Source organism: Gekko japonicus, unplaced genomic scaffold (genome assembly GCF_001447785.1).
Source record: "Gekko japonicus isolate JY-2015 unplaced genomic scaffold, Gekko_japonicus_V1.1 scaffold58, whole genome shotgun sequence".
Classification (NCBI taxonomy): domain Eukaryota; kingdom Metazoa; phylum Chordata; class Lepidosauria; order Squamata; family Gekkonidae; genus Gekko; species Gekko japonicus.
The window spans coordinates 820,989-847,134 of NW_015162475.1; the positions used below are offsets into that span (position 1 = coordinate 820,989).

The following is a 26,146-nucleotide window of genomic DNA, read 5'->3' on the forward strand; positions in this document are numbered from 1 at the left end:
ATTCTCCCTTTCCCATGATTCTCGGCTCCAACCCGTGGCTTCTACATTTGTAGAATCTTCCTAAACGAAGGCTGCGCAAGCATCACAAATGTAGAAGCCACAGGTTGGATCCAGCCAGCTTTTTCACTCAACTCCCCTCCGTGCGACAGCCCCCATTCCACAGGTCCCGTGATTCTCAGTGTAGCCTTTTAGGGTGGTCTCTTTCCTTTTTTGCCAGCAGAAGAGCCGGTTGGATCCAACCCTATATCTTAGCATCACAGAGAAAGCGCCAAGTCTTATGCATGGCTGTATGCCTGACAATATCCAAGCTTAGCCACAGCCATTGGCTCAGTTCAGACCCTACATGAAAGCATACGTTTAGCTGTACCGCGGTTATTGTGATTGTCTAAATGCAGGCCACACTATATCTCAATATCAAACTGGGCTGTGAAGTCAGGATCTGAAGATGGTTTATTAACTCTGGTTTCACGTGATTTCTGAGTGCAGATTGTTTCCTGGGGATGCCTCCCCCAGGCGAGGGCGAGAGAGAGAGACAGAGAGGGCAGTGTCAGGGCAAGACCAGGATATGTGCAACGATGAGCTGAATCCTGGTTTGACAAGCTAGCCATAGTGCAAATAAACCACGGTTTTGCGAGGTGTCTGGACCGAGCCATTTTGTACTGTCGATACCGTTGGGGTGGTATGTAGGTTTCCCAAAGGAAGTAGCCCAAAGACACAGCCCCATCGGCTATTCAGCCTAATAAACTGAGTAAATGTGAAAGAAAGAAAGATTAACAGTGGCGAAATAATGTTCTCACCAGGAAAGAGCGATAATGCAGTCAGTAGTGCTCCCACCAACCTATTCACAGGTGAGATATAAAACAAAACCTGAAAGAGACAAAAAATTACAAAAAATTAATAGGAAATGCCCCTTTGACATGAATCCTGGGGCCTTTCGTTCAGATAGATGTTGAAAGACCACAACACGAAACCAGCACAGAGAACTTTCAAGCACTGAAGTTGTAATCTATATACTACTAGGCATGTGTGACCATGATCTGCAGATAGCTAAATCCGCGGATTGGGGCTATGGAGATTTTTATGCACACACTAGGGGGACACTTCAGGTGTGCAGAAAAATCTTTTAAAAAAATACATAGGGGGATCCCACCCACCCCGAAATATAATTGAATAGTCTGTGCACGCACAGACAACGGGATTTGGGAAAGCGGTTACAGCCGGGCACCCCAGCAGAGTAGGACGCCAGCTGCTGCTCCAGGACCAGCTGACACCGGCAGCCACTGTGAGCCTGGTGGTGAATGTTACTGGCACCCACTGCAGGAGAGGAAGCCAACAGCTGCCGTGGGCCCGGGCACCATGGCAGGGTACACTGGCAGCCACTGCATGTCCAGGCAACACATGGGGGAGAATGGCAGCTGCTGAGAGCCCGGGATCGACAGGTGAAGACACTGGCAGCTACTCCAGATGCCAGCTGCTGGGCTCAGCAGTGTGTGTGGGGGGTATGGAATCCCCCCCACGAGTCTTGTGGGTCCCCACTTGTTACCAATATTTTGTTTTTACTGACACTAGTTAATGACAGGAAACCTGGCAGAGGTGAAGTAGAATGCCAGCTCTATCCAGAACCTGTAAGTAAATAGCAGATTTCTTTATTTGTAGCCTGTGCTGTTAGTACTTCCTGAAATATCTAGACCACGTAGTCTGGTCCAGCATAGCTTTGTTTTTTCCCATTCCACTGGGTGACATTCTCAGGAATTATTTTTGTCATCCAAGGGACTGGCCACGCCAAATTGCAGGCGGGCAAGGAGAAAGCATCCCTGTTTTACCGGTCATTTTTGCTTGCAGAGTGAGCACAGGGAAGTGTTTGGCAGCCCACAAAGGCAGCTGGCATGGCAGATCTTGTGACTGGGAGCCTCCAAGACAGGCTGGCAGAGTTACAGGACAGGGACAGAGCCTTTGCATGCACCGCTGGGAAAAGACAGGCAGCAGGACAGACACAAGAGTAGAGCTGGCATTTCAGAGTCCCAAGGCAGGCAAGGCAGCATTAAAGAGAAAGACGGACACCTTGTTGATTGCACACTGGAAGGCAGACGCAGAAGGACTGAGGTTAGCTAGTATTCTCAGAGTATTGTTACTGTCACTGTCTCATCAGAGTATTGTTCAGTGAAGGCCTAATTACATGTTACAAAGTACACCAGACTAAGCTGTCAGACTGGGAGATTCTGACCACACAAAAATTCCAGAAATTGTTCATATATGGAGCATAATTTCAAACAGGCAAAGTTCAGGTTGGATTTTCATTAATAACATGAAAGGATCCTACCTTTTTCTCTAGAAGAATCAACTTAAAAAGAATTAAGACCTTGAAAATTTAAAAGAAACAAATCTTTAAGTCACCACCAGGAATTGGTACATACACTACTATTCCACTATAATATTTTCATTTATTAATTCTCAGTGGGTAAAGGTACAATGAAGGTCTAAACAAATAACTACATGATAACGTACTTTGAGGTCTGGCATCTACATGGATTAAAACTGATCATCAATTTACAGAAACTTCATACATATAATGAAACTGTTTCACTCATTCTTCCATTAAGAGAAGAATCTTCCATTGGAGAAAAGATTCCTTTCTCCATTGTAAGATTCCTCACTTAACAAAAGGGAACCACTGGATCCAACCCAACAGTTGTGTAGAATTTGCTCTTGTAACAACCACATGTATAACAGCTCTTTGGAACAGGTCATTAACGTTAACTAGACACCAATGGTGCACATATAATTCAAGGTCAATTTCTCACTCAGTTCTTTTGCACCACTTATGCAATAGCAAGTTATCACCCTGTGTACCAGAAAGAGTAAAATCTAATAGTCCTCGTCAAGCAGGAGAGAAAACCTTCCATTCCTCCTCAGCACTTACAGGTACAGACAATGTAAAGAGATGCTTAGATAAGGAGAAAGATGATAGCCAGGATGCAAAGACAATATTGACATCCAGTCTACTTTTGTGTCAAGAGGATAATCAGGAAGTTCAATTTTCCTGTTCATTAGAACAGCACTGATTTTGGCACAAAGCACAGGATCAAGCCTATGAAGACTATAAAAACGGGCAGCAGCTCATATGTTAAAAATGTCTGAACTGTAATGAAAATATGAGGCACATGAGCTGCATGTGTTACAAATCTAGATCAAGAAGAATATATACCTTGTGTCTAAACTGAAGGACAAGATCTCGTGGAGACAAACCTAAGAAAACAAGAAGAAAACAATTACTGCATTTGTTTCCCGTGAGTAGGACTTCCAAATATAAAAAGTTATACATGTTTTGCTACACATATGGCGAAACCTGCCAGCAACACGACTGAAAGATTTCATAGAATTTTGTTTGTATTCAACACTGGAAAATAGGCACTGTGTGGCTCACTGACCTGGAGTGTGAACGGGATTTCAGCCAGCAAAAATGCTTGCCTTACCCCCAGCAAATTCAGCAGAGAAAGAAGAGGATGAAGGCAAGTTATATGACCGATATCTTTAATAATGTAGCTGCTCGTTTTGAACAAGCACAGTCTTAAGGGAACTAGCTGAGCTGCTCACTTCACTGAGCAAATGGAATGCCAGGAATCCCACATAAAAGGAGAGGACTGGGGGGGTGGGGGGTGACTGGCCAGATAATTACTTAGTCCCATGACTGAAGGGGAAAGTAATCATAATTAGTAAATTATTCAGGAAACCCGACTTGGAACTGGAGCTTTTCTACACTCCAGGAAACCAAACATTCAACAGTTCGATCTTCTTTAGTAAGAGCTGCTTACCAAGGTAAACCTGTGAACCTTCCAGGGGGCTTCCTCCCAATGAGCTGTTCATATGTTCATAAAGCTCCTGAAAAAATCACAGATTTAGAAAGCATCAACAACATTAAATATAGGCAGCTATCAAAAGAACTGGAAAGTGAATGAAAAAGCCAAGCCCACTTCAAACAACAAGGATCGGCCAAAATAGTAAGAGCGCTGAAGCTATTTTAAAGGCACCACTAAAGACGTGGCATCAATCCAACAAACTCCTGCAGACATGGGCCATGAGCCAAAGAGTTACATTGCGTGTCCCAAGGCTTCTGCATGCCCTCTGAGACTTTTGAGCCTTGGCCCAGTGGATTCCTGTGCCATAAGTGACTAGAGATGTAAAATTTCCGGAAATTTTGAAGCTCGGGGAAAAAACCCGTTTTTTTCCCGGAAAAAACGTAGCATTTTTTTCCACTTTTTCCGAAAATTTCCATTAGCATTTCTTTTGTCTTTTCTAGTTTGATAGTCATTCTGTTACTTTAGGAACATAAAATATGACTATGGACATTTTTACTTGGCATGAAATGATCACAACTAGCATATTAAAAATATAGTGTATCCAAACAATTATTACAGAATACCCACCCACATGCAAAAACAAAACTGAAACTTTTTTATTTTCTTCTGACAATCGCACCTCCTAAAGGAAGAAATGCATCTTGTTCTTGCATTGGAGAGTTCAGTTTGTAATCTAGGACTTGCTTGTCCTCAGTGTACAGAAATTACATCAATCTGATACCATATATATATACTTTAGAAATGATTTGGAAAATATTTGAACACCTGGTCTTAAAATATTTTATTCATCATGTTAAAATAAAACGTTCCATAATCAATTTCTTTTCTTTTCTTTTTTCAATTTTTCGGAAAAAAACAAAAAAGGCTTCAGGAAAAAAATGGGAAAAAATTGTTTCCCCCCCGAATTTTTCTGTTTTTTTCCCAGGCCTTCACATCTCTATAAGTGACCTTTGAAACTCTTCCCATTGCAATGGGCCATGGGGCACGTATATATGTGCTGCTCAAGAAACACCAGTCTCTGGCATTCAGAACGAGTGGCATGCTTCAGCGGATCCTGGCCAAAGATTCCAACAAGTGCCTTCAATCTCTGGCCCTGCTCAGGCTGCCCTATTATTTCAATGAAAAAGGAAGTTCTGAAAATGCGGAGTAAGGAGACGTATCCTGCTGCATCTTTCTGCTCACGCAAGAGGCTGCGCAATTCTTACTGACTCCCTCTTCCAGCAGTGCATGTCTGAAACCCAACCCTAATCTATTCAGGGAGGGGGGCAGTCATGCACCCACGGAGATGGAAGCCCTCCTGTCATGGAAACTGTAGGCAGGATTCCAAGCAAAGCAACTTTAACCTTGCTGCTGTTTAGAAATCAAACAGATAAATGGGGAGGATCCCTACCTGGTTTAATACTACACAGAAACATTATTCTTCTAGCCACAAAATTCTGTATGTTTTTTAAAAGTCTAGCAAATTTGTATATTGAAAACCTACCTTGAGAATTGAAATTTGCGAGAAGTCCTTTTCTTCAAAATAGGCATGTGTAATTAGCTGCAGCTTTGCCTGGAGCAAACCATACAGAGGCTTGCAAGAAAAATACATCATGTTACATCCAGAAAGGAAAGGACCAACCAGGACATGATAGCTCTACATCTCTTGATCTGGTTGTATATAATTCCTGATTGCCCTGCACTCAGCCTCACATACATGCATCTTAAGTGTTACACATTTATACTTCACTTTTCTGCCAAATGGGTACATAAGAGAAGCCATTATGTATAAGGCCAATGGCCCATCCAGTCCAAAACTCTATTACACAGTGGCCAAAACCCATCAGGAGGTCTACCAGTGGGGCTAGAACTCCAGAAGCCCTTCCACTGTTGCCCCCCAAAGCACCAAGAATACAAAGCATCAGTGCCCCCGACAGAGTGTTTCATCTATACCTTGTGGCTAATAGCCTCGGATGGACCTCTACTCCATATGTTTATTCAATCTCCTTCAGAAGCTGTCTATGCTTACAGGCACTGCCACTTCCTGTGGCAGTGAATTCCACATGTTAATTACTCTTTGGGTGAAGAAGCACTACAGTGTATCTGTTCTAAACCTACTGCTCGTTAATGTCATTGAGTGCCCACAAGTTCTTGTATAGTTCTCTATCCCATGCATGATTCTGTAAACCTCTATCAAGTCACCCCTCAGTCATAATTTCTCCAAACTAAAGAGCCCTGACCTCTTTAACCTTTCTTTATAGGCAAAGTGTTCTATCCCTTTAATTATTTTGGTTGCCTTTTTCTGCATTTTTCCCAATGCTACAAAGTCTTTTTCGAGGTGCAGTAACCAGAACTGTACACGGTATTCCAAAGGAGGCCACACCATCAATTTATACAGGGGATTATGATACTGGCTGATTTGTTTTCAGTTCCCTTTCTAATAATCCCCTGTATAGCCTTTGCCTTTTTAAATTGCTGTCGCACACTGAGTTGACATTTTCAGTGAGTTATCTACCATGATTCCAAGATCTCACTCCTAGTCAGTCTCCACCAGTTCGGACCCATCAACATGTATTTATAGTTAGGATTTTTGGCTCCAATGTGCACTACTTTGCACTTGCCCACCCTGAACCTCATTTGCCACATTGACACCCACTCGCCCAGCCTTGACAGATCCCTCTGGAGCGCCTCACAATCCTCCCTGTTCTCACCACCCTGAACAACTTAGCGTCATCCGCAAACTTAGTCACTTCACTGCTTACTCCAAACTCCAAATCATCAATGAACAAGTTATAAAGCACCAGACCTAGTACCAAGCCCTGTGGTGCCCCACAGCTCACCATCTTCCACTGTGAAAACTGCCCACTTATACTTACTCTCTGTTTCCTATTAATTAACCAGTTTTTAATCCACAAGAGGACTTGTCCTCTTAGCCCATGACTACTGCGTTTACTTAGGAGCCTTTGATGAGGAACTTTATCAAAAGCTTTCTGGAAGTCGAGGTAAACAACATCTACAGGGTCACTCTTCTCCTCGTGCTCGTTCACCCCCTCAAAGAACTCTAAAAGTTTAGTGAGACAAGATCTTCCCTTACAGAATCCATGCTAGTAGCTTTTGTTCATCAATGTGCCCACTAATCCTATCTTTAATAACGGATTCCACCAACTTACCTGGTATTGACATTAGACTGACCAGCCTGTAATTTCCTGAATGATCTCTGGAACTTTTTTTTTGGTAGGAAAAGAAGCTCATACTACTCTCCTTTCCCCCATTTTATCCTCATATCAACACACTGAAGCAGGTTAGGCTGAGGGACTGGCCCAGATCGACCCACCGAGCTTCCATGGCATACGGGAATTGAACCTGGATCTCCCGGATGCTAGTCTGACACTCTAACCAGCAAGCAGTGGGATCCTTTCCCATTGCACCATGGGATATACTAATTAGAACTGTTCTCACTTTAAGAAGAGAAGAGACTGGATTTATACCCCGCCCTTCACTACCCAAAGGAGTCTCAGAGCTGCTTACAAACTCCTTTCCCTTCCCCTCCCCACAACAGACACCCTGTGAGGTGGGTGGGGCTGAGAGAACTCTGACAGAAACTGCTCTTTTTCAAGGACAGCTGCTCCAGAACTATGGCTTGGCCAAGGTCATCCAGCCAGATGCAAGTGGAGGAGTGGGGAATCAAACCCGGTTCTCCCAGATTAGAGTCCGCGCACTTTAACCACTACACCAAAAAGCATGATACTTTTTTTTTTTACCGGACGTATCAATTTGAAAAGAAACTTTTGCCAAAGATTCCAGCACTTATGATATTTTTCAAGAACAGGGAGTCTAACATAAAAGAAACATCAAAAAGCCAGACTGTTTTCTAGCCATATCTCTTCGCTTACCAGCTGACTTAGGACACAGACACTTTTCTGTACAGTTTCTCTGGTAATATCCGCCTGCCGTACTTTCAATGCCTAAAAAAAAGAAATAATTTTTTTACTGTATTTTTACTCATAATTTTTTTACTGTATTTTTACTCATGCACAATTTTAAAACATGTTAGAGATTCCCCCCCCCGCTACAAGGCCACTTATAATTTATTATTGAATCACTTATCACTGTACAAAAATTACAAGGATGGATGGGTACCTTCTGCAGGTATTTACCCTGATCAAAGACAAGAAACATGGGGGGGGAGGAAAGGGGAGATGTCACTCAAGGAAAAGGCACGTTTTAAGTAAGTGCTGAAGATAATCTGATGTCAGGTGGAAGAGGGATTCACATTTGGGAGCCGCATGGGAAGAGACAGGAGTAAGTTAAACTGGGACCCTGGGACCTGTTGAGCAAAAATTTTTGGAAGGCACACACAGAGCAGACAGATGTGAAGGGGTGCAACCGCAGAGACAGGAAAGAAACAACAGAAGCAGCTTGCTATAAATCACAGAGCGCTACTGTAATGGTTCCTTGTTTTGATGTGTGTGTGTTCCTTTAAATGTTAGTTTTACTGCAGTAATGCAAGGAAGACAATAGGGGGAGATGTGTGTGCTGTGATTGGCTGATGACTGAGAGTGTGGGAGGAGTTGTTCGAGAGGAATTTCTGTGTGTGTGTTTTATGACAGTGTTCTGTGTGTGTGTCTTTGGAGAGTGAAGTGTGAAAAGCTCTAAAGAGAGTCTGTGGAACTCTAAAAGTTTTGTGAGAGAGACTATATATATAAAAAAACAAGCTGTGTCTAAACTGTGTGATTAGACCAATTATTTATCTTGTGTGGAAAAGTCAAAGAGTTTAGTCGGTTTGGCTACATATATGACACAGAGAGAGAAGCCTGTCAGAATGGGATTTTGGTGTCTGAGAGACTGAGTTTGACACCAAGCTTGCTAGTTATATTTTACAAGTTCCTTTTCCCAGAAACCTATTTTGTTCTTATTTCAATAAATCCTTTATTTAAATATATCCCAGAATTCAGTACAGTACTTCCTCAGGGCCACATAGTCCTCTGAAGTGTCCAGACCCTGGGTTACACTACCAAAGCAGAGAGATTTGGAATTTTTAATTCCTGGTGGCAGCAGAAACTACCAAGTTATATACACAAAGTGTGAATTAAAGGTAAAACCATTTCCCCTATAAGCAAGCACGTCACAAAGTATGATTTAAACAGTCCCCTCTAATAGGAAGGACGCCACAGCTACTACTTGAGAAACAGACTACTAAAGGCTCCCTTTGGGTTAAAGAATTAGTTTCTCAGTACTTTTGGGTCCTGGTCATATGCTCCAAAATATTCTCATTGATTTTCAGCAGATTTCTCTGTTGGAATAGATGAAGACCCCATCACTCAAAACAGACCAGGCATGCATGGAGTTTTTTCATTCCCAGGTGCATCTGACCCGTGGCGTTGCCTCCATGATGTAAAGAACTGCCAGGGGTCTGCTCAGCATGCTTGCAGACTGCTGCTCTCAGAGAATGCTCTCCACACACAGTGGGAATGTCCTATTCGTACTCCAGCTGGGCAGTCCTCAGTTCAGTGGGGCACCTGACATATATTTCCAAGCCCTGTGTGTGCCAGAAGCCTATGGGCATCAGAGACATTGGACAGGAGGGAAAGCTTCTGGTATCAAAGACTTTGAAAAGTACTAGGGAGGAGAATTAAAAAAAAAAACACCTCAGCCTCAGATAACTTGATAAGAGGGGCACCTTTCATTTGTCCTTTGTACTTCTATCAAGAACCCAGCACCAAAAAGTTTTGCCTAATTAAAAACAAACAATTATACAGTGTTTGATTAATTGTATTATTTCCTTAAACTTGATTTTTATTTCAATGTGTTTAATTTTATACAAGCCTTAACCTCGGTTCTTCCAATGGTAACCAGTTCACCAAGATACATCCATCAATACCAATACTTTTTAAAAAGAGGAACAGAAAAGAGAGAGAGGAACAAACACTCAGCCAATACAAATAACTATTCTGGACATGTGGATTTCCAACCACAGCTTCCACTATGTATTTAAAGCATTTTTAGCCACCTTTCTCCAATACTGGAGTCATGGCAGGTTACAATGATAAATGTTTATGCACCAACAAGTCACTAGAAATAGCAGTTCAATACCATATATAAAGTAAACAAAAGTTTATGCTTGTCCATTAATGTCTTCAGCTGAGGCCCCTTTTCTCTCTCTCACTCTGTTTAACCAGGAATACGACCATTTCCTGCAGTGGCAGCCAGTGTTCCCTCTAAGCTGAGTTAGTGTGAGCTAGCTCACAGTTTTTTAGCCTCCGGCTCACACATTTTTGTCTCAGCTCAAAAAGGATGGCTCCAGAACACATTAATTTCTGCAGTAGCCAAATCATCTGCTCACAACTTTAATGCTGGTAGCTCACAAAGTAGAATTTTTTCTCACAGGACTCTACAGCTTAGAGGGAACATTGCAGCTCCCTAGCAGAATCGTTTCCCCACAACTCTTTGCCTTGGTGCCCCTTCAGGGTTAGACGCCATTTGCCCAGGCTTTTTGTCGAGCTGGTTGAGCTTTCTGTGTCATTTTTTTTAAGGTCATGCTGCAAGCCTCTGTAGACAGCTGTATAGTATTAGCTTTGTGACTGAAATGTTTTTGACTGTTTTTAACAGTGACTTAGCCTGTGTAATTGCTGCATGTAACTGAGCTCGTGCTTGAGCATTTGCGGGATCAGGGCTATTTTTGGGCAGGAGCGCACAGGAATGAAATTCCGGCTGGCTCCCAAGTTGGCCACACCCAGCAGGAACTCATTAGCATAATAGGCCACACCCCAAAAAGAAACTCATTAGGATTGGCTACGTTAGGGGTGTGTGGCCTAACATGCAAAGGAGTTCCTGCTACAAAAAAGCCCTGGGTTTTGACAACAAACAAGGTAAACAGAATAACAAGCAAAAGGTGGGTGTGGCTGGATAACCACACTTCTGGTAACATGGGGGTGCAGCCTAATGTGATAATGAGCTGTGCTGTCAGGGGTGTGGCCCAATATGCTAATGAGTTCCTGATGTTGGGTGTGGCCTATTATGCTAATGAGTTCCTGCTGGGCTTTTTCTACAAAAAGAGCCCCGTGCGGGATATAAACTTTTACAAGAAACCCAGTAATTCAGATTAACTGCCCCAAAGCATCAGATTCTATTTAAATGCAAAGATAAGACTTTGTATCACTGTGTAAATTCTTTTCTTTTTTTAAAAACAAAAGGAATAGTTTTTGTGGGACAAAAACTGATACATTTGCCATGAGAAGATGCAGGAAACATGTAACATTATATCAAAGGAGATTCTAACTTTCCAGTTTTTAAAAGTAGATTAGGAAGAAAAACAACTAGATTTTTACAATGAGATCCTCCTTTGCTTATTTCTCCTTGGTGTTTTCACTCGTTTTCTCTTCCGCAATCAAGATCTAGCCCCTATACAATGGTTGAAGTAGAACATAATGGCCCAGTTATTAAAATGAATTCAGGTCCTGGAATTCAGGTCTTCCCACTTAGCAGGCTACATTTCATACGGTAGCTTCTGCACAAAGCTTTTTATTTTCTTTTTCTAAGATTCACACAAATGAAACCTACCTTGGCTTCAATCTGCCTATAGCATGAGACACCATATATGGTATTTCGATCCCCACATCTTGGTGGCAAGTGGAAAAAAACCGTATCTGAAAAGAACACCTCAGAATTTACTAACATGGTATGGAACCAAGGCTTGACATCTCTACAGTGTTGTCCTTCACACTGTAACCTTATGGATCAATTTCCCCACCAACAGCATGCCTAGGAAAAACTGCAGATGCCATGGTGTGGTACAATGGCACCCGTGGCATGCAGGGCCAAGTCAAGTTATTGTGCCACTGTAGGTGAAAATTGATTTTGATCCCCACTCATCCATCTTTTAAAACACCAGCCCCCATTAAAACAAGTTTTACTCCAATGGCATCTTTGCAGGATAAAGTTGGTCTTAAAGGACTCAAACTTTGATCTGTTACATCAAACCAACGTGGGTACCCACCTGAATCTAGCACCCATTAAAGTAATTTTTTCCAAATATTTGTTGTACAAAGGGACTCACTGATACCACAAAATGTTTGCAAGTCCACAGATACCATTTTCACACATTCCAAAGATTAATATGCAAAATTAATTACTGCTATTCTTAGACAATTTGAAACAAACACAAGTGGATTGTCTTCTGCAGCAAAGGTTGGCCACTGGAGGTCCCTGAGCCAAATCTGGCCCTTTGCACTGCGTTGGACCTCAAGATGGAGAAAATTGACAAGCGGGGCAAAGAACTTGGTGTCAGCCATTCGGCTGCCTGGGAGATTGGTCCTCAGGAAAACTAGGTACTGACCAGGGTTCTGTAGATATAAAATTAAGGAATCGTCTAAGAATGAGCTCCCAGGGACCAACTGGTGTTAACAGAATAATGAGTATCATTGACAAACAAGCAAATTGCCTGAATGGCAACCTTGCAGGAAATACTTGCTTACCAGGAGATGTGTCTTACCTCCAGCCAGCAAGGAAAATGCAAGACCCAGGAGAGAACGCTTTCAACAGAACAGGTCTGATTGCTCTGTTGCTATGATAGCCTTGTAACAACTACTCTCATTTTGTACCCAAACCTATGCACTTTAGAGGCTTGTTGCTGTAGTAACAGATTGGCCAGCAGCTGTGCTTCGACTTCGGCATTTTGGGTTGTGATTTTCTACAAACACTTCGCATGGCACAGCAGAAGCAGGTAAACATTAAAATTGTTAGTGCACAGTCTCTGCTGTCTTGTATCAAATGTGAATACATGACGTTTTGCAGTGTTTATTCTACTATGCAGAATAAAAGGAGTCTTTCAAAACTTATTTGTTATGGCCTAGATACACGACTTTCTTTTAAAAATGAAAATGAAACCACAGAGCACTGGATGGAACCTCCCCAACAGACTACTCACCTTCTTGATAATTGTGAGCACCATCTGGCAACGCAAGGAAAGGTAAATACTTCCATTCCTCCGGCAGACTGTGGCTGTCGTGGCTTTCTCCCAGGATTAGGGGTGGATAGGAGAACTCAACCTGCAAATAGAGACATTATAAGAACCGCTATTCCAGAACCACAGGAGCGACCCTCTAAATCCAGCAATCAGTCATCTGATATCCATGTGTAAGACAGAGTAAAGAATCCCTTTGCATATCACGTTCCTTGAAACAACTGGCAGAAAGTCCTGGGCAGTTAATAGGAGAAGGCCACATATGAAAGAAGAAATAAGGATAGTTTGGGTTCACCCATGGCTTATATCAATAAATATCTTTCATTGGGTTGTATCCAACCAACTCTGAGTGCCGTTCCACTCATGGAATGAAACTTTCCAGTTCACTGTGCCTTCAGAGGCACATTCCTCCGCCGCTAGAACTGTGAAAAGCCCTCAAGAACCTCACTCTTTTGGGAATGGGGCAAGTTTTAGAGGTCCACTTTAGGAGGAGAGTTAGATGCACGTGCGCTCTGTGGCACAATATAAAACAAAACACTCTAAAGCCTGACCCTGCATAAAGCCTTTGCTTGTTTTGTGCACCCCTCCCATGGGATTGCGGTTGTAAACGTCATCTGGCAGAACTCCTAACTGTGGAAGAAGGAGACGCCTACAAAACACACATGATGATTTCTAGTAACAGCAAAACATACAAGCAGTATTTATTGAAAGGGATCAACTACTGTGTGAATGTAACTGAAATTATTAAGATGATACCTCCCTCCATGAAACTCTCTCTCTACTCCGTAAGTCATCCTAGCACACAGAATTTTCTTCCGCCGCTCTAAGGAATAAGAATGCCTACAAACATACATTTATCACCTTCCTCTCCACCTTAACCCCCCCCCCCCAACACCCCTGTTGAATGCCATTTAAGCAACACTTTTTCTGTTAAGTATTATTATTTCAAGCTCTGGCCAAGATCCAATTTCAATGCAGCTCTTACAGAACTACGTACGAAGGAAAAAATGATGCTGAAATGAATGAAGCAGACCCCACAAACATCAGGCTCAGTCAGTTGTTGTTTGCGCATCAGAGTAGCTGCAGCAGGACAACTAAGGAAGGTAAGATGCCTATTGATTATCAAGTCAGCCTTGACAACTAAGCTGGACGAGAATCAAACGATTATACCAATGAAAAGAGAAGGCCCTCGATGCTACCATTCTATTACGCAAAGCCTGAAGCATTCCTCCAGACTTTCACCAATGGAAGATCCATGTAAGTTGGAGAAAGGCTCCTTGTGCCGGACAAACTTCTTCCAGCCTAAGGTAGGACAACACTTTGATTTTTAAACCATCAAGCGGGAGGTAGGAGAAACCAGCCTCTGCTGGTACCACACGGAATCCAGCCAGTCGATTATACTAGTCCTACATTTTGCTGTTCATAAAGGCTCTTTCATATACAATAAAGGGCATTAGGGAAGCCAGCCTCTAGGTGAGACCTGAGGATCCCTCAGAATTACAGCTCATCTCCACACTACAGAGATCAGTTCCCCTGGAGAAAATGGATGCTCTGGAGGGTGGACTCTATATGGCATTGTACCCTACTGATGTCCATGTCCTCCCCAGCCTCCATTCCCAAATCTCCAGGAGTTTCTTAACCTGAAGCTGGCAACCTTACCCCCCATTGGTAGCTATGGGGCACCCAGCAACCTTAAAGGGCATGCAATATGAGGCTCATATCCCATGCTTACCAGACCAAAATCAGGGCCGGTTTGACCTCCGTGGCCTCATACTGCCATGTCTACGGGACACTCAGACGAGGATAAAATGGGTAGACTAAAAATTGGGCGGGCAAAATGAGACCTATGGTCTGTTTCTTACATGGCCAACTTCTGCTATATGGCAATGCCAGCACAGGAATATCAGTTGGGTGAAAAAACAATTTAATATACCAGAAGAATTACACAGATTATCTTAGTCTTCAACTTTGCCTGTGCCTGGCAAATTATTAATAAATGTTAAGGTGAGAATATTTTTGTACTATTATTATTTTAACCATAGCCACAGCCATTATACTCAGTTTTTGAATCTCAGTGTAGATCATATTGTCTTTGAGGCAGTGAAACCTCTGGCACAGATTAAGTAAATTGGCAAAGTGACATAGAATATTCATAAACATTCAAACTTTAGAGAGAGCACAGCTGCTAAGAACTGAGGCTGAACTGAAAGCCAGTGTGATATAGCGGGTATGTATCACACTAGGACTGGAAAGGCCAGAGTTCTAACCACTGCACAACCTTCTGCTAACCACTGTCTCAGCCTAACCTACCTCACAGAGCTAAATGGGTAAAATGGGGGAGGCAAAAATGTATACCAAGAAAAGTATAGGGTGGAGAAAGCTGATGAGGTGAGAAAATTAGTTAAGATGTGCCTAATGTCAGAGAAGGGACTCTGGAGAAATGGGCAGCCAAGTGAGAGCTGGGAACCATGAACCAGGGAGCCAAGAAAGTATAGGATTGCTAGGCCTGAACTCTAGGCTCTTATGGGCTTGAACGATTACACAGATGAATTTTGCCAGTTGTTTTATACAGTCCCCATAGCCCTGTGACAAGCCAAAGGGGGCAGGATGGCCCAAAAAGCTATGGAGGCAATGGCAAAGGTTTACATATTGGTTTGAACTAAGCATTCAGTTACTCAGCTGTAGGCTCCCAGCATTTTGTCACCCAAGAAGATACCCTAAAAGTACTGGCCACAATAGAATACTAACTTTCCCCCCCTTCTTCAGTAAAGCAATATAATCAGGACCCAGATTTTATTTTTTTAAATCATGATGGAATCAAGTATGGAATAACTTGAATCAAGTATGGAATAACTTACAAAGCCACAGCCTTGAATGAAAATCTTACTAAAGAAAACGAACAAGGATTCTACATTAAGCTACAAGGCAAAAACCTCTTCTGTGGAAGCATCATCTTAAAGTAAAGGCCATAAGACAGAAAGCTTGACCTAAAGTGCAAGCTGAAAAAGCTTTTGCTGAAGGCCTCCTGAGTCTGAGCTGGGAAATCAGCTGACCTTCGAATGCTTTATGGTGTATTCTCAAAAGGAAGCCATCGGTATGAGAAGTTATCGGTGTCACAAGGCAGGCATCTGCAGCAGAAAGAGTGATGCTCTGCTTAGATTAATTTGCCAGGCATCCTGGAAATAATTTAATCTGCTCTATATCAGGAGCAAAGAACCGCTTCCAAAGCAGGGACAAGGTTACCCACAGAATGCAAAATTTGTACATGCCTCTTGAGCGGGCTGAGGGACAATCCACACGACTGTTTTCCTGCCTACTTTAGACCCCACGGAGATCACAGTGAGCAGATTGCGTGCAGGGTTTGCCAAGGACCCAGATGGGAATGCTGCACGTGCTGCGTAACCTGCCTTCTATTAGGGCCAGTGCTTAGGGCAAAGGTCTCAGACCACCCATTTAACACAAACAAGGTCTAGGTTGAAGGGGAGGAGAGAGCCTCCAATAACGCTCAATATGCAGGATTGGGATATTGAAAGGGCCCTGGAGCAAGCTGAATCAAGTGGCCCTTGCACTGCTGGCGGCACTACAAGTTCTGCTTGGCTCAGACCCATGGAGTGGCAGCAAGGACAATTGGTACCGGCTGCCAAGGGACCACCAGGAACTTTGCTGGTAAGTTAAAGGGCCAGTCCTGCCCTTGCTAGTACGGTGGTGTGAACTGGCCCTAATAAATACCAGCAGCAAGTATGCAAGTTTCTGTCGTGCGACTCTTCATCAGTGGGAACGTTTCAGAAGTTTTCACATAAAACTCAAAACCTTGCATAACCCCAAATCTCAATAAAATGGTCATTTTCTGATTTGGATTAGTTATTCTTCGGGAACAGCATGGCCACGGTTTTAACACACCAACCTATAAGACGCACACACTTCCCCCCCCTCCACTTTTTTTTGGGGTGGAAGTGCGTCTTATGGAGCGAAAAATATGGTACGTCAGCTGCTATTGCAAAGAAAACCAATAACCCACTCTTCTGCAGAACTAGGCCTGCTTAAACCTATTTATTTCCCAAGCTAAGGCATTGGATTGGTCTGCAGATGCTTACTGGAGGAAGACATCAGGTGAGAGCGCTTCCGTCAGCATCATGGTGACAGCATGATTTGGTAATGTTAGTGCTCCAGGTGGGGAACAGTTGGCCAGTCAGCCACACAGAACCAACAGAGCCACTTCCCACCTTGGATCCGCTGCTTCTTCTGGTAAAGCCACGTGATGCCTTTTTAGATGCTGCTCTGCAGCCTCCTACTGTCTGTGCCCTAAACCTCCCTGACAACATCTGTACCTTTAAAAGGAGGAGGGTTAGAGCCTCCAGATTGCTGCTCCCACATGACTGCACCTTGCAGAGCAGATGGCTTGTGTGCAAAACATATCCAAGGCAAGTCTGGCCAGGACACCAATCTACCTCCCCAGATACCTGTGCCCCACCACAAAAGAGGTGGGGAGGAGGGCAGGCCTTCCTCCCAGTCTTCTCAGCATGTGTGTGTGTGTTCTGGGGGACGGGCTGCAGCAGTTTCCCCCCTGTGATGGTGAAAACGGGAAGGGAGGGGCGAGGCTGGGTAGCTAACAAGAAATGGGGGTGGGTCTGCAGAACGGGGCCCTCTTCCCATTGCCCCAGTCTGTCTTTTGCTTACCCTGCCAATATGCTCAAGAAACACTTGCCCTTTGTATATAATATGAGGCACTGAAAAGTTTTAAGGCAAAAAATGGTCCGAGAACTTATTTCAAATCCCTCCAGGGCAAGTCTGGCTAGTGAAGTTGCAAGGAAAGTTTCTGGGTCGTGCTGCAGGAGAGGAGGCTATGGGTGAGCTGAAGCACATCGCTGGTACCCGAGCGGGGTCTGAGCTGAGCAACCCTGCAGTGCTGGCTTGTAGCACCACAGGGGCTGCTCAGTTTGGCTGGCTCCAGGGCCGTTTCACTCTTCCAGTCCTCCCCTGCAAATCTCAAAAACCGATGTGTATTATAGACCAGGTTGTATCTCTGTTAAGTGTCTCAGCGAGGCTTATATACTCCATTTTCAACCCTCTGCTGCTACTACGTCCAAAAGTAACACATGGAAAAGAAAAAAAGGAGGAAACCAAAGGTACCAGGAGACAAAAAACCCATACATATCCAAACTGTGCTTCTTTTGAGTAATATAGAAGAGAGGTGGACTGACTTTCTCACGGGCACCTGACCAACACCCATCTTTTGTATCAGGAATACCACAGGACGTCTGATAAATATTTCAAGACCTGTAATACAACCTGCCAATTGCCGACATAGAAAAGAAACAGGTTTTGAAAAACCCCACATAGGTAAATGGTTTCCCTCAAATAATATGAACACCGGGAGCACAGCAAAGAAGAAGAAGAAGACAAAGAAGAAGTTGGTTTTATACCCCGCCCTTCACTACCTGAAGAAGTCTCAGAGCGGCTTACAATCTCCTTCCCCTTCCCACAACAGACACCCTGTGAGGTAGGTGGGGCTGAGAGAGCTATGACTGACCCAAGCCGGCTTCATGGGGAGGAGTGGGAAATCAAACACAGCTCTCCAGATTAGAGTTCTGCCACTCATTTTTATCACACCCTTCCTCTAAGGAGTTCATCATTACCCCCTCCTCCATTTTCTCCTCACACCAACCTTGTGAGGTAGGCTAGGCTGAAAGAGAGTGTGACTGGCAAACCAGTGTGCTTCATGGCTTAGTGGGGGGGTTTGAACAGGGGTCTTCCAGATCCTCGTCCAACAACCTACCACACTGGCTATGTATAACTAGCAACATATAATATCAATGATATGTTATCACAGAAGTTGAATTAGATGCACATTATACTTGTACTCAGAACGATAATAACCCCTCCAAAAACAATTCTGGTTTCATACAGAGTGCTCATAGGCTCTGCAGGGTGTTTTGGCTATAGTAACACAGAAAGCCTTTTGTTGCATGTTTGTAGTTCTAACTCCATCGGATGTTAACATTGCAAATCAGAACTGTCTCCCAGATGCTGAAAAACACGCACAGCCAATTACCGGATCTTGTATCCAAACAATTCAAACTGAAGCTTTTACATGCTTCTTCTCAAAGACGCTGTCTGTAATTTCTCATAAAAATATTTATCCCGTTAAGGTATATAAGTTATGTGACTGAGCTAAAAATGAGGGGGAGGGGGTTATTAAGCAGCACGTTAAAAATGGACGATGACTTTGCTATGGTAAGCCAACCCTGGAGGTTTGTGGCACATCTGGAAAAAACAGATGCAAAAGCCCTGGATTAAATCGGTTACAGAAGCGAAACATAATTAGCCTTGGAGAAAACAAGGGAGACAGTAGCAGCAATATTAGCCAGGTTCCAAAGGGCTACTTTAGGCTCACCCAAGGGCTCAGGGACGCCCAGCGGGATTTTGACTTTTTCACTTTGAACAACACACCCTCCCACAAAGTCATATCCTTAACTGCTTTTGAAAGACCTTCCAGTTTCAAAAACTGCTTGCCATGCGGTGAGCGGAGCTGCTATTCGAGAAACACAAGCCCAACATTCCCCCAACTAGTTACACTTTTTTTTTAGTCTCAGCCATTGCGTTTTACACAACATCTGACAAATATTCTTCGGCTGTGTTCCCTTTTGGGCAGTGTAACAACCTCAGCAAAGCTAAGGATTATGTGCAGGATAGAGAGAAGGATGTGCAGGATAGAGAGAAGGAAGAATATTTAATCATTAATTCATCACTGGGTATTATGAGTTGGACCTGAGAGCACTCTGCTTTGTTCACAGATTCAGAACTGATCGGTTACTTTCCTGTTGAAGAAGCTTGTCCTTCCAACCCAGGACTGGAAAGAAGAAGAAGAAGAGTTGGTTTTGATACCCGCTCGTCACTACCCAAAGGAGTTTCCGAGCAGCTTACAATCACCTTCCCTCTCCCCACGACAGATACCCTGTGAGGTAGGTGGGGCTGAGAGAGCTCTGAGAGCCAGCACAAACTATAGTTTGCCACTTTAAATGTAGCCACAGACTGAAACAGGAGGAAGCGTGCAAACAACAGGTCTCATTCGTGATTAGAAATGTTACGTGAAGCAACCCAAACACAGTTCTGCATTGTGGTTCACAAAATTGTCTTCCGAGAGACAGTACTGAAACTGAAATCTTTTACCTCCATGTAGTACCTTGTTATATTTTCACACTTTGGAACAGGAGGGAGAAAATGATTTCCCCAGAAATGTCTGTAGCACACAGAGATGATTAAGCTGTGCACTGCTGACCTCTGTCAGCCAGTTAAGTGCTCCGCAAGAAGTACATTTGCGGCAGGTCTGAGTGAACTTAACACAAGAATGCACAAACGGAATTTAGCAGTGGAATTCATCTGTATATACAAAGAACTGGTTAGTCTGCACAGGTAACGCGAGATAATTCAAAACCTAGGAAGAGGAAGCTTTTCAACACAAACAAGCTTAGGCCCACCTGTTCCACTGAGTACATAATAAATGTGCAGAAGATTGCACTTTCAAGGCCCGAGGCCAAGGCACCTAGAAAACTGCCCTCTTCCACAGGAGGCTGTCAGCTCCATCTACTCCCCTCCACTTCTAAAGTAAGGCAGGAGGCCACTCGAGACAGGGTCTTTTCCACTTCAACACCTTCAAGTGTGAAATTCCTTCCCCACAACTATTTATGCCTGCTGGCTATGCTTGTTCAGCTCTCCCAGGCACTATTTTTTTTTCTTCCTCTAACTGAACAGCCTCGCATTAGCCTCTGGCCATCAATTACTACTGCCATGGCCTCCGAACTACTTTTATGAGATGGGGGAATATTTTAAAGTGCTATTTCAAGTCGTTTTAATGATTGTTTTGTTTGAGGCTGACAGCACAGGATATAATCGCCATAAATAAATATTTGTGCCATTTCCATTTCAAAAAGCCATTTCAGCTGTGTTCTCACTCTCGCCATTCATAATCATTATTTCACCATGAAGGAGGGTATCTAAGTTGACAGGAATGTTTGTTTGATAACTTGTTCTGCCACATCGCTTTAAACCTGCCTGAAATTCTGCATCTTCTATTCACTGTACAACCTTTGAATCCAAAAGCTGAGAAAGACACTCTGACTGAATAAATATTGCTGAGAACAAAGGCAAAATATTACAGCAGATAAAACTGAATCGTTGCTTCTCTGGGGACTGGGCCAGACAGAATAAATGAAGCCTCACCCACAGAGATAAGAAACAGTTACCAGTATTTCTTTTTTACAAACAGAATGCTAAACCCGCAGGTGACCAGGCGGCAACACAATATACACCTACCAGGAAGGAAGGGTCACTGAAATCAGTGGTATTTCTTTCAGAGTAAGAACAAATGGGATGGGCTGTTAGCATATCAACAAAGGGTGGAAAATCTGGAGCCATGAACTAGAACTGCATACAACACTAAACAAAACAAAGGCCAGTGGCACCTTAAAGATCAACAACATTTACTCCTGCATGAGCTTTGGCGAGTCAGAGCAAACAGGCAACACTAGACTCAGACATCTTTGGATCATGTGAGGTAAAGGTAAAGGTTTCCCTTGCTCGAAAGCCAGTCAAATCCGACTCTAGGGTTGCAGTGCTCATCTCCGTTTCTGAGCCGAAGAGCCAGCTCTGTCCGAAGACATTTCTGTGGTCATGTGGCCGGCATGACTACACACCAAGGCGCACGGAACGCTGTTACCTTCCCACCAAAGAGGTACCTATTTATCTACTTGCAATTTCTTGCTTTCGAACTGATAGGTTGGCAGGAGCTGGGACCAGAGGCGGGGGCTCACTCCATCATGCAACACTTGGGTCTCAAACTGCTGAACTTCCAGTCTGCAGTTCAGCATCTTAACACTTGAGCCACCACAGCCACATGTGATCATGTGAAGACATCCCTAAATCCCACAGGACACAGCAAATATATAGCAGGTTAAGCCATACTGCACCTCTGTAGGAGGAAACAATCAAATTGTTCCATGGCTCAAGAGACTAAGGCAGTCAAATCCACAAAGCGTCACTTGATACTCTACTTCAACACTGCCTGCACTAGCATAGAGAACCACATACACAGAGGAACCTGATAGAACAAGCCAAATGTAATCTTCTGAGGAGGACTGGGCTTGGAACTGTTGATGCTGGACTATATGGAGTCCTCTGAACCAGCAGGGCTCTTCCTATATTCTTACACTGTGTTAGTACACAGTGCTTGGTGACAGAACAAACACTTTTGGAGGTGCATTTCAAGTGACAACACATTAAAAGTCCCATCCATTAAAGTCTCTCTCACCTATTTCCGGTATGTCCAACAGGTAGATCACGATCTACCAGTAGATCGTGGAGGGGGTCAAAGGTAGATTACCAGCCCCACTTGGTCTCCTGGTTTGCTGGACAGGTGTTTGGGTTTTTTTGATGATTGTTTGGTGGTAAAAAATGTCCGCAGTTCTTTCTGGATCTTTGTCTCTCTGTTTTGTTTTTGCTTATTTTGCTTACCAGTAAATGACAGAAGGTGCATTATAAATTGGGGGGGGGGGCGTAGCGGAACCCAACTTTAGTGAGTTAGAATCTAATTTGAAACTAATTTGAAACTTTATTTTCATGGTGGTAGATCACTGGCACTTTTGGCCAGAAAAAACAGATCACTACCTGTTCGAAGTTGGACATGCCTGACCTATTTGAATGCTAGCCTCATTAAATTGTTCTGTCAGTCTAGGAGAGATGGTACAACCAAGTACAGAAGCAACTAGGGGAATTTAACCTTATTAAACACATGCGTGGGCACATACCTATTTAATGCCACATATACAAGATCACACCTTTATGCTTTGTAGGACTTGACTCCAATTAGCAATCACTCCCTGTCATGAAGACTAGAAAGTACTCCACCACCGTAGGCACACAGAAAGGATGGAAATAATCTACCCCCCCCCCCCCCGGAGAGTATGACAAAAGTGGTTAAAGCCAGATATTAAGTATGCAGTCTTTACTTAGGAGCAGCGCCCTTGAACAAAGTTGGACTTACTTCAGAGTAAAGATGTGTATGATCAGACAGCAAAAGCTACATGTTAAAATAAACAGGAGTCTGGCTTCACCTTAAAGACTAGCAAGTTTTTATTTTATCCTAAACACATATGACCAGAGCTCACTTCATCAGATGCAAGTTGTGGGTCCTTACTAGGCAGATGTTTATATATTGGGTCATGAAGGGGGGGGGGGAATCCAAAGACCTACTACATACATAATATGGAGAAGAAGAGAACCATGGGGATTCCCATTAGGGAGAAAGGCAGGGTATAAATAAATATAAAATTAATAATGTGACAAAAAATATGGCAGTCATAGAGTAGGCTGGAAGGGATCTTGGAGGGCATCTAGTCCAACCCCCACTCAGTGTAGAAATATGCAACTACTCCATCCCTAACAGATGGCCATTCAAAACAAAGTTTGTTCTGTTGCTTTAGACCAACACGGCTACCTACCTGAATCTATCTCGATGGCCAATCAAGCCTTTGTAGTGGAGTCCACCACACCCAGAGGCAATCTTACACATCTGTTTCACTGCTGAATAGCTGTTATCACATATACATTTTCCCTAATATTTATCCAAAGTCTCCCAATCCTTCCCAAATGCTAGAAGAAATACTTGTTAGCCCTTTAAGGTGCCGCAAGACTCCTTGCTTATTTTTGCCACAACAACAGGGCATTCTTTAGAATTGCTGGTGGCCTTGAAAAACACACCCAACCTGAACAGAAGGATGGGTGCACAAGGCTTGTACACAGATGAGAGAAGGCAGCCCATGCTCTCAAGTAATTCCAGATGTACAACCATGTTTGTCTGTAGCAATCTGGAGCCGGGCAGGGTCTTGCACTGCCCATTGCCCCTTTTATGATTACAGCAGTTATATTCTACTCAGGATGTGAACCGCTACACTCAATAGGGAAAAAGAAAACGGAGGGAACACTGAGTCCAGCAGCACCTTGAAAACTAACAACATCCCTTCCAGCATCAGCTTTTGGGAGCCACAGCTCACTTTCATCAGGGAAATATAATCAAACACGGATGGTGTTCTTTGTATGTTTGTAAAAACTGTTGTAAATTGCCCAGATCCCTGCGTACTCACGGACTGGGCGATTCAGAAATTCAGTAAACGATGATAATAATACCAAGAGCAGCAGGGAGGAGATAAGGGCATTAACAGGCAAGACAAATCAAACGACAGGACCACGGGGGTATCTGAACAGGTGAGCAGTGACTCACGAAGGCTCATCCCCTGCCACAAATGTAGTGAGTCCTTAAGGGGCTACTGGATTCTCAACTCTTTTCTACGGCTACCAATTGACTAACGCGGCTACCCATCTGGAGGGGGCAGTGACCTAAGGCCATGGGACGAGGGGAGGAGGAGGAGGAGGAGGAGGGCGGGGGGCAGAGCCAGATGTGCGCAGCCACAGGGAGGAGGTCTCGGGGACAGGAGGGAGGGGAAAGGAAAGCCACGAGGGCAGGAGGGAGAGGGGCCAGCAGGCGAGGCAGCACCCACGCAGACACCGACACCCCCCCCCTCACCTGGCAGCCCTTCTTGTGGTGGAAGCCGACCACCACGATGTGCAGCACCGGCCCCCGGGGGCCGCTGCGAGACTGCGGGTCGCCTTGCTCTCTGCCCCTCCTCTCCATGAAGGAGCCCGGCCCCGGAACGGCAGGAGACTCGCTCGCAGCCCGGCGCCGACGCTTTCCTTCCGCGGTCAATACTACAGCCCGCCGCTGCCCGTCAGCAAACTGGCGGCTGGCCTGGCACTGAGCATGCTCCCGCCGACCGAGCAGCCTCAATGGCGTCTGCTGAAGCCGCGGCGGCCCTCACGGTGCGGGAGCTGCTGCTGCCTGCTGCCGGGGGAGGCGGGAAAAGAGCGAGCGGCGGCGGCGGCGGCAGGGGCGGCCGCCGCCTCCCTCGGGTGTAACGTCTGCATGGTCCGAAAGGCGTGTTTGTAAAACGAGGGTGTTTACAGAAAGAAAGTGGCTTCCTCCTTACCCTGTTACCTCAGACCGGTTCCTCCTGGCAACCAGTTGCCAGGGCTCTATTCTTAAAGCCATAGCCTGTCCAAAGGCCTGAGCGAGGAGTTGGGCTTGGTGGGGGACCGTGTTGTACGCACGGAGATGGCTGGCTTGATGGTATGGCACATGATGGTGGGCATCTCCTCCTGTGGCCGCAGAATGAAGCAGGCACCTTCAAAGACGTTCGGGATTTATTCCAGCAGAAGCATTCACAAGTCAGACTACCGGACGCACCTCTGGCCAGTGTGCACTGAGACCAAAGAAATAATAATATACTTTATTGTCATTGTACATAGTACAACGAAATTAAGATGCAATCATTCGGTGATCTACAACCATACTCATATACACTCACACAACCATTCACAACCATCCCATAACTCCCTTAAGGTTCACATTGCAACTTAAAACCACCAATGTCACCCAAATTCCAATTCATACAGCATTTAAAGCAATAATAGCTCTCGAATAAAAACTGTTTTTTAATCTGTTTGTCCTTGTTTTAATTGTCCTATATCTTCTACCCGAAGGCAGCAGTTCAAACAGGGAGTGTTCAGGGTATGACAAATCCTTATGCTGGAGTAAATTTGGTACATCTTTAAGGTGCCACTGGACATCTGCCTTGATTGAAGACCAGTGGATGAAATCCTAAAGTGGCAGGAGGGATTTTTAAACCTTGGCTGTTCCAAGTAACACAGTGGGAGTTGCAAATCAGGACAAAAACCAATCACCTTTTCAGTTGTCAAACCTACATTGAATGTGCTGTTCCTAGAGTATGGGAAGACTGATAGAGGAAGGGCAGGGCAGAGTCCTGTGTGGCCACTTAAACGCACTTGCACATGCTTACACAATTTTTGGCATGTTTAGGCTTCAGCCCACAACAGATTGTATAACTCTTACCATCCTATTCAGTGATACATGGGTTTCATCTCCAGTTTGTGTAGGTATGAAGATGCCGAAAAGGAGAAAGTCCAATGGCCTTTGTCAGGCTAGTAATCTGTAAGGCAATCATGGCTGAGGTGAAAGCTGAACATAAAAGATGCCTCTAACTGCTAACTGGCAAAGGACCTTTACAGCTGCCTCCTTATTTATTTATAAAATATATATGCTGTCTCTCCAGAGACCTGCTCAAGGTGGCTTACCAAACAGAACAATAGAATAAAGTCATAAAAAGAAACAACCATGAACATCAATATTAATACCAAGCAAGAACGCCCCCCCCCCCTCAGGACATAAAAGGATATTAAACAGCTTCAAATGTTGCCTATAAGCAGCTTTCAGGCCGAA

At 44.1% G+C, this 26,146-nt stretch overlaps 1 protein-coding gene across 1 annotated transcript in view; it reads right to left on the reverse strand.

Moving 5' to 3' along the window:
- The window catches only part of AVL9 (AVL9 homolog (S. cerevisiase)), a 38,625-nt gene extending 14,076 nt beyond the window's left edge, over positions 1–24,549 (reverse strand). Inside the window, exons 1-9 of the mRNA XM_015405740.1 lie at positions 24,377–24,549; positions 12,763–12,883; positions 11,397–11,482; positions 7,730–7,801; positions 5,341–5,430; positions 3,813–3,879; positions 3,206–3,246; positions 2,321–2,359; positions 798–867 (exon numbers count right to left, since the gene is read on the reverse strand). Coding sequence (XP_015261226.1) covers positions 798–867; positions 2,321–2,359; positions 3,206–3,246; positions 3,813–3,879; positions 5,341–5,430; positions 7,730–7,801; positions 11,397–11,482; positions 12,763–12,883; positions 24,377–24,484 — 694 coding nt within the window. The 5' untranslated portion in view covers positions 24,485–24,549. The remainder of the gene's footprint in view (positions 1–797; positions 868–2,320; positions 2,360–3,205; positions 3,247–3,812; positions 3,880–5,340; positions 5,431–7,729; positions 7,802–11,396; positions 11,483–12,762; positions 12,884–24,376) is intronic.
- Positions 24,550–26,146: the final 1,597 nt, after the last annotated feature.